Genomic DNA, 12,918 nt, shown 5'->3' with positions numbered 1-12,918 from the left:
ACCTTGGGTGCAATTCAAGGTGTGGTTCAATGTAATTCTACAAATAAGATCTGAAAAAAACAGTGTACACAAACCTTACTCTTAATTGGTGCACACAGAGAGACTATTTTCACTTGGGTGCAATTGACAAACAGAAATAAAGATATGATTAAACTGTAGGTAGAAAAAACACAAATGATTTTTAAGCAGAATTTGTAAGGAAAAAAAATTCTGAAGCAAGCCATAATCCATCGAAAGAGCTAATAGAAGTACAGCATATTCACAACTTACCATGCCCATGACACAGTTTACTGAAGTTCAGATAGCCTCTAAAATGGAGGCAAAAACATATGCCTCCATTGACAATCTAAACCAAGAATCCTATCAGGCTGTCACATCCCAATATATTTTACATGAAAAGGGGTATCAAAATGTAAAATTAACATGGGGCAATAAACTAGTTTTACACTGCCTTTTCTATAATAGCCGAAAGAATATACATTTACCCTAAACCAACTACAGCAAACTATAGTGTTTAGGCATCATCAGTGTGGTTATCATTGTCATGGTCACCATCATAATACTCATCGTCACGTTGGATATGCTTATCTTGGGTATGCTCTGTGAATTCAAGACGGTAACAGAAAGAAAGCAAAATCAGAGTTAGATCACTGTAGTTCCACATTTGAGAATGTTGTGTGCTTATAGTCAGATTTCTACTTACGATCCACACGTTCATCTGGATTTTGTTCATCGTCATCAAAATCAGGAATATAAAAGTCAGGCGGTACCTACAAAAATAAGAAAATTTTCAGATCCAGGCAAGTCACTATCTTCCCCAGATACCTTCAGAAACCAATCATAATCATTGCTAGATGCATTAAATGCACTTCTAATGACAGTTAAGGCACATAGAAAATGCAGGTTGCTCTTTTTATGCATTGGAGAAGTATTCTCACAATGGCAAGTGTATTGAATGATTGTAGGATGTGTAGCAAGCTGAAACTGCGTTTTACATGTGTATTTTCAAAATCAACATAAATCGTCGAAGAGGCAATCACTTAAAGGGGCAAAACGCATCTCAAGTGCAGTTCTTAAGCAATCAGAGTACATATAAACATAAAACATAGCATGCAATTATGTACACAGCTTCTCACATAGCTAGTATGTGTGTGTTCTTGATTATATGGCGACACAAAACTCCAAAAGATGCACTTGACTTACCTCTTGCATCTGTACACCGGGAGCATGCTGGAGGCAACGAAGATTTTCCATCACTTGCATTTTTATGGTGCCAATGTATGATTTGCTATTCAGATTCTCCTGTTCAATCAACGAAATAGGTGATTAGAGCAAGATCATGATGCCAATTCGTTATTCTTTTTATTTGAAAATGCTTAATGAGACATGACATCACTGGATCAAGCAATCGGTCATCTTATGGATATAATATTACATGTATCAACAAAATTTTGAGGAAAAAGACTCCACACCTTTAGTCACGAAGATGATGACATGCAGGATAAGTAAAAAAAAGCAACAAAAGAATTCAACTTACTATGTGTCCACCAGGAAGCTTCAGTGTATAATCAGGGGCAAAATACTTGATGTAATCATTGTCTGGTATTTCTGCAATTATTTATAAATTAATTGTGTTAAATAAAATTATTTCTAAAAAATAAAACCATTCAGCTCATTTAATAACATCGTACAAGCAGATAACTTGAACTTCTTTCTAGAAAATGTGAACCATGAAGCAAATTTCAGATAATAACATTATAAGCTGATATTTTCTTATTCTAAGTAAAAATCAATTGTTTAAACAGCTCAAGAAGTCCAAAGGAAGGAGTCAATTTCAAGAACTCCCGCTTCCATATAAACCTAACAAAGTTATTATCTAGTCATGCCTTTGACCAAAATCATCAAATATTAATGTGAATGGTTGACACTAATACATTTTCTATTATTATTATTGAAAGCACAAGAGGCAGTGTGAAAGCATTGAACAAAAATAAAGGCCTGCTCATCATACCATTAGGAAGCTCTGTGTCTAAAAGAACTCCAGTTTCCAGAGCCCAACAACGGGCAACATTCTCTTTTGTGTATCCCCCACCTCCAGTTACCTGTAAAAGGCCCCATGCAATCAAACAGATGCAGGTAACTTGTTATGAACCAGAAATGGAATTTGAATTGAGAAACACCCACCAGCAGCGGCAAATTAAATTTCTTCACAAACCTTACACATTCAGCATGTCCTGTAAGAAGCAAAATCACCAGAAGACAAACCAATACATTCAATCTCACCAAGAGCTGAATATTAAGAGATTGAACAACAATCCTGAAAGTGTTTAAAATAAGAAACCAACTACAAGTAGAATAGCACCATCAATGGAGAGGTTGAAGCAGCCCAGACGGTCTCCAGCAAGCGAATCTGCCCCACATTGCAGAACTATTGCGCCAGGTAAATATGTTTCAACAACCTTTGAAATAATCTATGAAATAACATGTTGCAAGTGAGATGCTTTAATAAATAATCAGAACATAGTAAAACTAATATGATAGAAACTTTCTTTACAAACTTACTGTTTTGAAGAGTCTAGTGAAACTGCCATCATCTATTCCATCCTTTAGAGGCACATTTATGGAATAGAATCTTCCATCTCTTTCCCCTGTATCCTTCAGAATAAAACCACGGTAAGCATAGCTAGAGGTGTTCATAAGAGGGTCCTTCCCTAAATGCAAGGGGTAGGAGTTCCATCCAAACGGGTGAATTTACACTATCAAGAGCATACATGAAATTCATATGCTCTTGCGGTACAAATGTATTTCAATTTTTCCCTAGGCTGGGAGTAGCAACTAAAAAGCCAACAATGATTCCAAGTTTATGAAATTTTTGCCATAAATGGAAGGCAGTACATGTGCTTTCTCAGGAAAACTCATGTTAGTTATTGGTTTAAGAATTTGGAATAGCACAGACTTTAATGGCAAAACCTAAGTAGACCAAAGCCCCATTTTTCGAAGCTTCCCTTCTTTAGCCCTTTATGATTACATTAAGTTTGGCATGAATGATGGCATAAAACTACATAACTTGAGAATTGATGACATAAATAGTGTTATTAGGGTCCGTGTGGTTTGCTGCATAAGCTAATATAATACATGTATTAAACAATGTTTAAGTTATTCATTGTTCGGTTACTTGTTTTTGTTATTTTCATAAACTCTGAACTGAAGTAGTTATACGTTGTTTGGTTACTTATTTGATTGTCCTAAACAATAATACCCATATAACTTATGCAGAGATTTATGTATTATTTTATGCAGGATAGAATGTGGAATAAGAATGAGGAGATTAACAATACATGGAGTCATGGATTAAAGCTACTAAATGGCAAAAATACCCTTCATGTATGAAGGAACCAAAATTTTATTTTGTAAAAAAATTAAAACATATTTAATATATACGCACTATATAATTATCTTAATACAAAAACAAAAAACCTAAACATTCAATAATAAACAATCTCTACGTGGCAATCTTTGTATTATAAACCTTGCATTACCATCCTTCATTAGTATCATTAATAATACCTACATTACAATCCTTTGCATCATCAATTCATGTATTACCATACATTACAATCCCTGCATCGTTAATCCATACATAACTTGCTTCTAAACAAAACGACTCCTTAATGCGAAGACAAAAGATCTTGCATACAAGGTGTACACAAAGCTGCATATCTTGAGAAGTATCAATGTTTTCTCTCCTTTCAAACCTTGGATTAGTACAAGATATCAATAATTACTTAACATCCAAGAGGACAACCAATAATGTACACCCCCACCCACCGACCAAATTTCCTTTTCAATTATTCTCATTTTTTTATGCTTCTTTTGAGCCGAGGGTCTCTCGGAAATAGCCGTCCTACCTTGGTAGGAGTAAGGTCTACGTACACTTTACCCTCCCCAGACCCCACGTTGTGGGATTTCACTGGGTTGTTGTTGTTGTTGTTGTTGTTCCTAAATGGCTGAGTTCTCCGAAATTTGAATAGATTTTTCAAGCTCTTTGCCTTGATATTAGATTCTAATGACAAGCTGCCTAATATTTTATAGCAACTACTCCGTTTGCCACTTTACTTCTTTGGCGACAAATTATTTCACCTTTTATCCTTGAAGGAAAACACAAGATATCAAAACTCATACACACTACGCATGTTATATTTATTTATTTTAATTTTGATATGAGATATTTTACTTTATAACGTTTATGTCCTACTCACTTTGACATCTGTCAAAGACCTGATACCTTCCACCAATACAACTATCAAGGCTTAGGCAGATGAAAATAATTTATCTATTGTCACCATTGTTGGGATTCGAATCTTTGTCCTCAAGGTTGTTACTCCAACTCTTTGACTAAGGCCATCCCCAAGGGCTTGATATAACATCCAGCTATTTCAAGTTTTGACATTTCAAAGATTCTTCTCCTAAATCTTAATCTCTAAACTAGTTAATCTCTTTCGGGATGGAAGAATTTTTCACCAACTTGCACGCGCTTCGACTAATCTACTACGTACCTAATACCTCCCCGACACAGGTGTTGGGTGTGGAGTGAGTAATCCCACACCTCTATATTGAATAAATAAGCTTCTTAGTTCTTAATCTCTATATATCCAAGAGGATCGTAGAATACGGTACAATCGCATTAATAAATAGCACAAAAAGTCAATGAAATTCAAGTGAACCCAGGCGAAATTAGCTCATGCTAGGTTGTCGAAGTAAAAGGAAAAATCTAGAGAACAAAAAGAAGAATAAACTGTCAATGTAGAAGTACCTTCATATCACCAGTTCCAGGAAAGAACTTATCCCCATACTTGTGGAAACTAACGGTCATAACCCTGCAAAAAAATCTAATATTAGAAACTTATAATTCCAGTGACTGTCTAATAATATTTTTTTGGTAAAATATTTATCCCCAATTTAAACACGTCACGGGGAAAAGTGTACTTTCTACACCAAAAAGAATTATACAAGGCTGACCTTTACCAAGCACCTAGCAGAGCATTAATGCACTTACTAAAATGCTCATCAATATATAGCATTTGACAATAATGTCAAAGCTCTAGAACATAGTAGCAGCAAAAATCATACCAGACAAAAATGTTCCAACTGTGCAGTAAGCAAACAAATCAACTGGTTAGATGCCAAATTTTTTGAAAATTAAAGTATTCAAATTGTGCCAAGGTGGAAGCTTCATACTCACAGCTACTCAATAAACAAGCAATTTAATAATCAAGTGAAAATGTGAAGCTTTAATTCATTCCTATGTTTGACACAACGATTATATTACTGGCAAAGTCGATCATCATTCAGCTTCTCGGAGTCTCACTCTAGACTCAATAGCTACTACTTTAAACCTTCATAATGATTTAAGATTTATCCTCAGGTTTGACATTAGAGAGAGAAAAAACAGAGTACGCAAAAATGAAAAATTGGAGAAAAACTCCAGAAAATAATGCCACCTGTCAGTGAAATAAAAGGCCTCTTCTACACCATCACCGTGATGCACATCAATATCAATATAGAGCACCCGCGGATGATACTTTAGAAGCTCCAATATCCCCAGAACTAGGTCATTGATATAGCAAAATCCTGAAGCCGCACACTTCTTGGCATGATGCAGTCCACCAGCCCAATTTATTGCAATATCACAAAGCTGATTATTCAATCTACGTGCAGCATCTGCCCCTAAATCTTTGTTAGCAAGTGAATTTGCGACTTAAACAGAAATAACATGTTAACAAGGCTGATTTTACCTATTGTTCCACCAGCATATATTTGACAAAACTCGAATAAGTTGTCAAATACAGGGCAATCTTCTCCAAGATTATCTGATAAGTAAACAGATAAGCAACAGTTCAACATCACATTATCCTAACAAATCATCAAAAAAGATGTGATGCCAAAAAGCATACTCTTTAAAAAGGATATGATATCGAAATTAGTCACCATTTTGATCTTATAGTGAGTTGTTAACTACACCTCTTCACCATAGAAAAGAAAAGTTGGAAAAAGACCAATCAACCAAGACATAGACGAAAATATAGGAAGGAAACTAGAGACGGTATGAAGGAAAAGCTGACAATAATTAGGATGAAATCAAAATATAGATTTTTGATGGCTACTTAGAGTAACTCAGAATATATATGTGAAGTTGAAAAACTGTTATTCATTAGGTCCCAGCATTAGTAGAAGGGACTACTTTTGTACATTGTTATAAAATTTAGCACTCTCTCAGTGCTGCAAACAATTAAACTTATTTACCAATAAAGTTGAGTTGGAGGTAATTGTGGTCTATCTGCTCCCCCCCCCCCCCCCACTTTCAATCTCTAGAAATCCATTAAGACAGCGAAAATAGAGCACATGAAAAACATTCATATAGGTAATACCAATTACTTGGGATTAGGGTCTAGTCATGTTCGTACATTCTCTATAAGAGAACTTTTTGTGCTAGAGAACCTAATTTTTCAATACTCATTGAGACAAGTCTAAGTAGAGTAACCTGAATACTGAGGATTGAACTAGCTTCGGATTTAGATTTAGCTGTTGGTGGTGGTGAAGTGCTTGTTTTATCGAAGATGATGAGTACTAGTATAAGCTAGATTCCTATGAATAAGTATGCAGCTCAAAGGTGATATTTCAATGGTAAAGAGATAAAATAAGACGAAGTTCAACACTTACATCTTGCCATTTCACTAGGGAACAAATTCTGGGTATCTGGGGTTATTCGGTTCAAGAATTCTACATAATCAGCAGAATGAAACTGCGCTAACTCCACTGGATATGCTTTGTGAGGCCTCTACATAGTGCAATCAAAAAAGGTAAACCAAAAAAGGCAACAAAAAAAGAAAGAAAGAGTGAAGGGTCAAAAACACACTTAAAGTATCCCAATTTTTCGAGTTTTATACCTGAACTATCACCAACTATTTATCAAAACATACCTCAACTATTAATTGTTCCCAAAACACACCCGAATGATGGTGATATTTCAAGTAGGAAAAGGGTGATATTTCAAGTAAGAAAAGGGATAGATGATACTTAAAGTGTGTTTTGATAAATAGTTCACGATAATATTCATGTAGTAAACTCACACACCTCCTCATGATACAGGTATAAAACTCGAAAAAACAGGATACTTCTAGCGTGTACCTCGTAATTCTGGTATAAAACTTGAAAAAACGAGATACGTTTAGGCATGTTTTTGACCATTAACTTTTAAAAAAACGAAAAACTTTACAAATAACAAAAGAGGAAAGGAAAGAGTAACAAACATAAACTTCCATCTTGCTGTGAAGACCATAAGCTAGAACCAGATGATGAGTCATACACAACCTGTGCGGTTTCATTGGATGATTCGGACCAAAGTATACGCTTCCAACATCACCTGTAACAAAAATTCAGCTTACATAAACAACATAAACACTCGCATACAGAGTGAACAGAACCTAGGGTTTGAGATTTCTCGAGTGTGAAGTGAGAAAGGAGAAGAAGAGAAAACTCTACCGTCGTAGAAATAGGAGATTTTGTCCTTGGACCGCATTGTAGATGGAATATTTATGCAGAGACGAGACTACCGGAGCAGTTTGCAGGAACTTCGCCGGTGGGAGAGCTTCTCCGGCTTGCCGTCGGCGATTGCTGTGAAATGAACAATGGATAACTTCGTGGACTTATATGTATCTTTTTGTAATTCGGAAAAAAAAAATAATACCTCAATTATTATTTTTTTCGAAATTCATATTATAATTAAGCATATTTTTGACAATCATCTCCATAAAAATTATGGAAAATTACGCGATATGGCAAACCTTACTATTATATTACGTATTTAGGGTATAATTTAAAAATAATTACGGCTCGCAGCAAACATAGCTATCTATTTACGCGGTATAGCAAATCTCGCTTGTCAGATATACAATCAGTTACCATTATACAATTTTTCTAACAAATATACATATACAATTCGACAGATAAACATATACAATTCGCCTCTTCCCTTTCTGGATCTCGCTCGCCTCTCTCTCAATCTCGCTTGGCAGATATACAAATACATATGTATACCAGTTACATATATACAATTTTTTGACAAAATATATAAATACAATTCGACAGATATACATATACAATTCGCCTCTCTCGATCTCGCTCACCTCTCTCATCCTCTCTCTCAATCTTGCTTGCCAGATATACAAATACATATGTATATCAGTGTTTGTATAATTTGGTATATAAATAATTCGTGGGTATAACGTTTGTATAATTCGCTAAAATTTTTGTATAATTCTCTAATCCTCTCTCGTCCTCTCTCTCAATCTTGCTTGCCAGATATACAAATACATATGTATATCAATGTTTGTATAATTTGGTATACAAATAATTCGTGGGTATAACGTTTGTATAATTCGCTAAAATTTTTGTATAATTCTCTAAAGCATTTGTGTAATGACAAATTTCATGTTGGCCATTATAAGTAATTAGGGAAACTATACTCATATAGAGTAATTATGCTTCAAAGGTTTGCCATATCTGAAAATTCCCCAAAAATTACTCTCTCCGTTCACTTTTACTTATCAAGTAGTTTTACGAAAGTTAATTTGACTAATAATTAAATTTAAATTTAGAGGTTCAAAAACTATACAATATTCATATAATGAAAAATATATCTTAAAATATTGATCAAAGTCTATATATATAGTTTGACTCGACTCTTTAAAATCAAGACTTGACAAGAAAAAGTGAATCGAGAGACTAATCGCATATTTACTAATAAATGAATTGCATATTATATCGATTAATAATATTAATTGAAGTATAGTTTTAATGGACTTGAAAAATGATTTAGAATTATAATTAATACTAAGCGTACAATAAAAGAAATTCTCGAGTCTCACAACAACATATTTGTGAGATCTAACGAGAGTAGATTGTATGCGAACTTTACCCCCACCTTAAATGTAGAGAGGTAGATTTCTGATAGACCTTGGCGCAAGGAAAGACAGTGGGAAAAAAGCAACAGGCAATAGTTGAAGCAGTTGCGGGCACACTTTCACAAAGACGACATCAAGTGCCTATATTTATAGTCATTTGAATAGACAATTGGTGTCACACAAGTTTGACAAAGGGGAACATAATTCCACTCTTCTTTCATTGTTAAACAGTAACATCTCATCAAAAAATAGAGCAATGTCTCAAATTGCGGCAGATAATAGATGGAAAAAAAACTGATTATTAGCTTCAGAACATCAAATATTTCAATGTGCAGGCTGCATTGTCTGCATCTAACCAATTATTAGCTTCACAACATCAAAAAATTTCAATGTGGAAAACACAAACAATCTCTTTTATGCTGGAGTTTCCCTAGGAATGATCGCATAGAAGCCACCATTTTATTCCTTCTTGCCAATGCCATGAGACATATTGTAGATCCCCCTGGCCTGAAACATTATCGAAAAACTGATTAAAGTTGATTCTAGAGAACAAAGAAATAACTCAACAATTTAATATGATAGAAACTCACAATCATGAAGGTAGCTGTAGTTGCTAAAGCAAGTGGAATGGCAACTGAGGTAATCTTATCTACGGGACCTTTCAGGTGTGTATACTTTGTGAACATTCTGGAAATACTTTTGCTTCTCAACAAGCTTTTCTCGGGGATAGAAGGGTGTTTCTGACATCCTGCATTATTCAGTAACTTGTAAATGGAGAATCTCATGACAAATATAATATCATAGGCGTTTAGGATGGTTAATAAACATAGAAGAGGTTCTTTAGCATACATCTGTTTCTCTTTGTTACAAGTGCAACCTGAGTGATTTCCAGTTCTTATTTTCCACTTCAAAGACATATTGATCTTTCATCACTTTTGTGGCACACAAAGAGAGAGGGGAGAGAAGAAGTGAAAAACAAAGTGTTCCTCTAATGCAAGAAAGATGTCAATCGAACCCATACCACTAAAGAAGATGGCAACAACTCAAGACTATTTAACGCAAGAAAGATGTCAATAAAACACATATTTGGGAAGAAGATGGCCAAGACTCAAGACTATGACCAATCAATCAGAAAATAGAAAATGAACCACATTGTTAATGTTCAGAATGTACTAGAAAAAGACCTTTCATTTTAATAATGCTAATAGGGATGGATAATAACCAAAAATAAATAAATCAACAGTACACTGAGAAGGAGTGATAGTCCGACTCTTCTTTCCCACCCTCCACCCCTTTTCCTTTTAATATTAGAAGTTATTGTATTAAGAAATGTCATGAAGGTGATGCTTGCCCAGTACAACACGTCCAAAAGATAAAAAAAAGACCATGCAAAAGAAAGAAGAGGAAAAACATGCATAGAATAAGCTAACCATAAGTTCACAGAAAGATAAACCGACTTGGATGCGATTTGCACATAAATTTAGGCTCTATAGACTACTATAAGCTCCATTTTTTCCCCATCTTTGCATCAAATAGGTTCATGTATCAACAGTTCAAGCAAGAATTATTACAACAACAAAAAATGGATACATCCTGCATCTTGAAACATGTCTCACAAACATCCAATATACCGACATTATTTACCAAGCTTGCTGATAATATTCAGTCCAACAATTCGAGTGCCGAATAATTTTACATGCTGATAATTTCCCAAAGATAAATGTTAAGCAGCATTTCTTTTTATTGGTAAAGAAAAGGAGAAGTGTAGAAGGAGAAAGGAAAAGGAAACAACGCTTATCAAGACATACTGAGAAAATTTCAGATATGTGTTCAGCAGCCTTTCTCCTAGCACACGGTTTCAATATCTAACAGGCATAAGAACTGTTAGCATTTCGAGCACAGTACGTGTCCAATTCTTATTTTTTTTAAAAACGACGTATGTGTAATTATGATCTCTAGTTGCAAGTCTAGAACTTCTACGAAAGAACAAAAGACTACACTCCAATTCATATTTACTCAACAAAGAGAATCAACTCATAACCATTTGAAGAAAAAGAGTTCTTAACTAAATCATACCCACAGCTTTGTCTCCAAAATTTATATTCACACGCTAATTTATACCTTCTCGACCAATTGACTCCACCCAGTCATTAATATGAAATGTGCAGCAGAAATTGACATTCCAACAACATGTATTGATTTCATGGCATACTTGAACCAGAAAAACTAAATGTAAGATCAGCAGGAGCTGCTCACATAAATGAAGCTCGACGTCTTCCACTACCATTCCCGAAATATCTAATCCTTGTGCCAATTAGCTTCATAACATGCACCTTTAGGCATCAAATGGCAGTGGAAATCACTTGACTAACAGAAAAAGAATACAAATTCCCTCTATTGGCATTGACAATCAGATAGGAATTCTCTTGTTTGAGTGACTTAGCTAGCTAACGATACATTCCACTATCAAAGCCTCCAACCCTACCCCCAAAAAAACTATCAGGGTACCTTCTTTGTCATTGTCATTATTGACAAAGAATTAAGACAACCCTGAGTATCAAATACCAACATTATAGCACTCAATGTTCGATGAATTGGGTTGGAAACATTAGGTCCATGTGATTTTCCTATCTGTTCAAGCTTTGATTGACAGAAGTCACAGAACTACCATACGGAGCCAGGGGCAGATCTAGATGGGCGGGAGGGTGTTCACCCAAACCCCCTCGACAAAAAATTACACTTAATATATATATATATATATATATATATATATATATATATATATATATATATATATATATATATATATATGGTAGATTTTCTGTGTTTTAGCTCAACAATCTAAGACATTCCAAATGTACCCCCACAACGTCCAATGTTCGATTCCCAAGGACTCCATTATCTTTTACATATTTATTTGTCAAAGCTGAATGAAAATCATGAATTCCCCACTAATCCGTAGCAGATCAATCCAAAATAGATCAAATCAAACACACCCATCAATCAAAACTAGCCACACATACAAAATGAACAAAACAAGATCTAATCAATCAATCAAGCACCAATCCAAACATCATAATAACAAAAAATTGAATCAAAGAATAATAAAGGGTCAATGAAAAAAACCAATTCAAATAGAGAAATCAACTTACTTGAAAAGCAAGAGCTAATTTCGATGAAAGGCAACGAGTGAGAGAAGAATAGACGCAAAGGGAAATCAATTTGTTGAGTCGAGGCTAGAAGATTAAAGCTACTTCCTATTTTACTGCCACTCCATTCGACAATGTGGGACTAAAATAATCTTAGGAACTAATTAATATTATTAATTAAATGTAAAGTAAAATAATTTTTAAATTAAATAATGTTTATTATTAAATATAAAATAAAATAATTTTATGTCATATTTTTGAGGTGGTTATTTAATTTATAGAGAAGTTATTTTCTATTTAATTTTACCTATACTTTTAAATAATTATGTATCTTAAAACTAATTAAGAGTTTCCTACCATATATTTTTTGTTACAAGATATACTAATAATAGGGAGGAAAACGAGCGACATGTATTTGAATACCAAAATATAGGAGAGTGGCGAGCGAAATGAGAAAGGCGAGCGAGATTTGCCTATATATCTCATATACATGCGAATACACTTGGATACAGTGCAGAACAAATTATACCTAATTTTGATCTCATGTATCCGATATACATTTAGACGTATATGGACGTACTAAAATCTAGTTAAGATTCGTAATATTGCAAGTTAGAGTGTATTTAAGTAATTGACTCCTAAACTAGAAAAATTTCTGTAAGTTTTCCATTATTTATTTACAATGCAAGGCCCATATAGGGAAAAGGTTTCCTATCAAAAATTTGGTACGAGGGACCATTCAGAAAAACACTCTCTATCAATATTTTATTTATATTTATGACTCGAAATCGACACATCTGATTAAG

The 12,918-nt window shown here is 34.3% G+C and overlaps 1 protein-coding gene and 1 long non-coding RNA gene across 2 annotated transcripts; both read right to left on the bottom strand.

The window, feature by feature from the left end:
• Positions 1 to 223: 223 nt before the first annotated feature.
• On the bottom strand, positions 224 to 7,702 carry LOC129903126 (histone deacetylase 9). The gene is made up of 14 exons (XM_055978622.1): positions 7,543 to 7,702; positions 7,311 to 7,423; positions 6,721 to 6,838; positions 5,796 to 5,870; positions 5,502 to 5,721; positions 4,814 to 4,877; positions 2,563 to 2,655; positions 2,363 to 2,471; positions 2,185 to 2,234; positions 2,012 to 2,102; positions 1,538 to 1,608; positions 1,204 to 1,302; positions 704 to 770; positions 224 to 600 (listed from the first exon to the last, which is right to left on the bottom strand). The coding sequence occupies exons 1-14, from the start codon at positions 7,577 to 7,579 to the stop codon at positions 515 to 517; spliced, it is 1,293 nt and encodes a 430-aa protein (XP_055834597.1). The 5' UTR covers positions 7,580 to 7,702; the 3' UTR covers positions 224 to 514.
• Positions 7,703 to 9,164: 1,462 nt separating this feature from the next.
• On the bottom strand, positions 9,165 to 12,258 carry LOC129904659 (uncharacterized). The gene is made up of 3 exons (XR_008770465.1): positions 12,116 to 12,258; positions 9,554 to 9,711; positions 9,165 to 9,470 (listed from the first exon to the last, which is right to left on the bottom strand). It is a non-coding gene; the product is annotated as an uncharacterized LOC129904659 (long non-coding RNA).
• Between the last annotated feature and the right edge of the window lie 660 nt (positions 12,259 to 12,918).

The sequence above is a fragment of the Solanum dulcamara genome, chromosome 9, assembly GCF_947179165.1.
Source record: "Solanum dulcamara chromosome 9, daSolDulc1.2, whole genome shotgun sequence".
Classification (NCBI taxonomy): Eukaryota; Viridiplantae; Streptophyta; class Magnoliopsida; order Solanales; family Solanaceae; genus Solanum; species Solanum dulcamara.
Note: the sequence above shows the minus strand (reverse complement) of the source record. Positions and strands in the feature narration are given on the sequence as shown.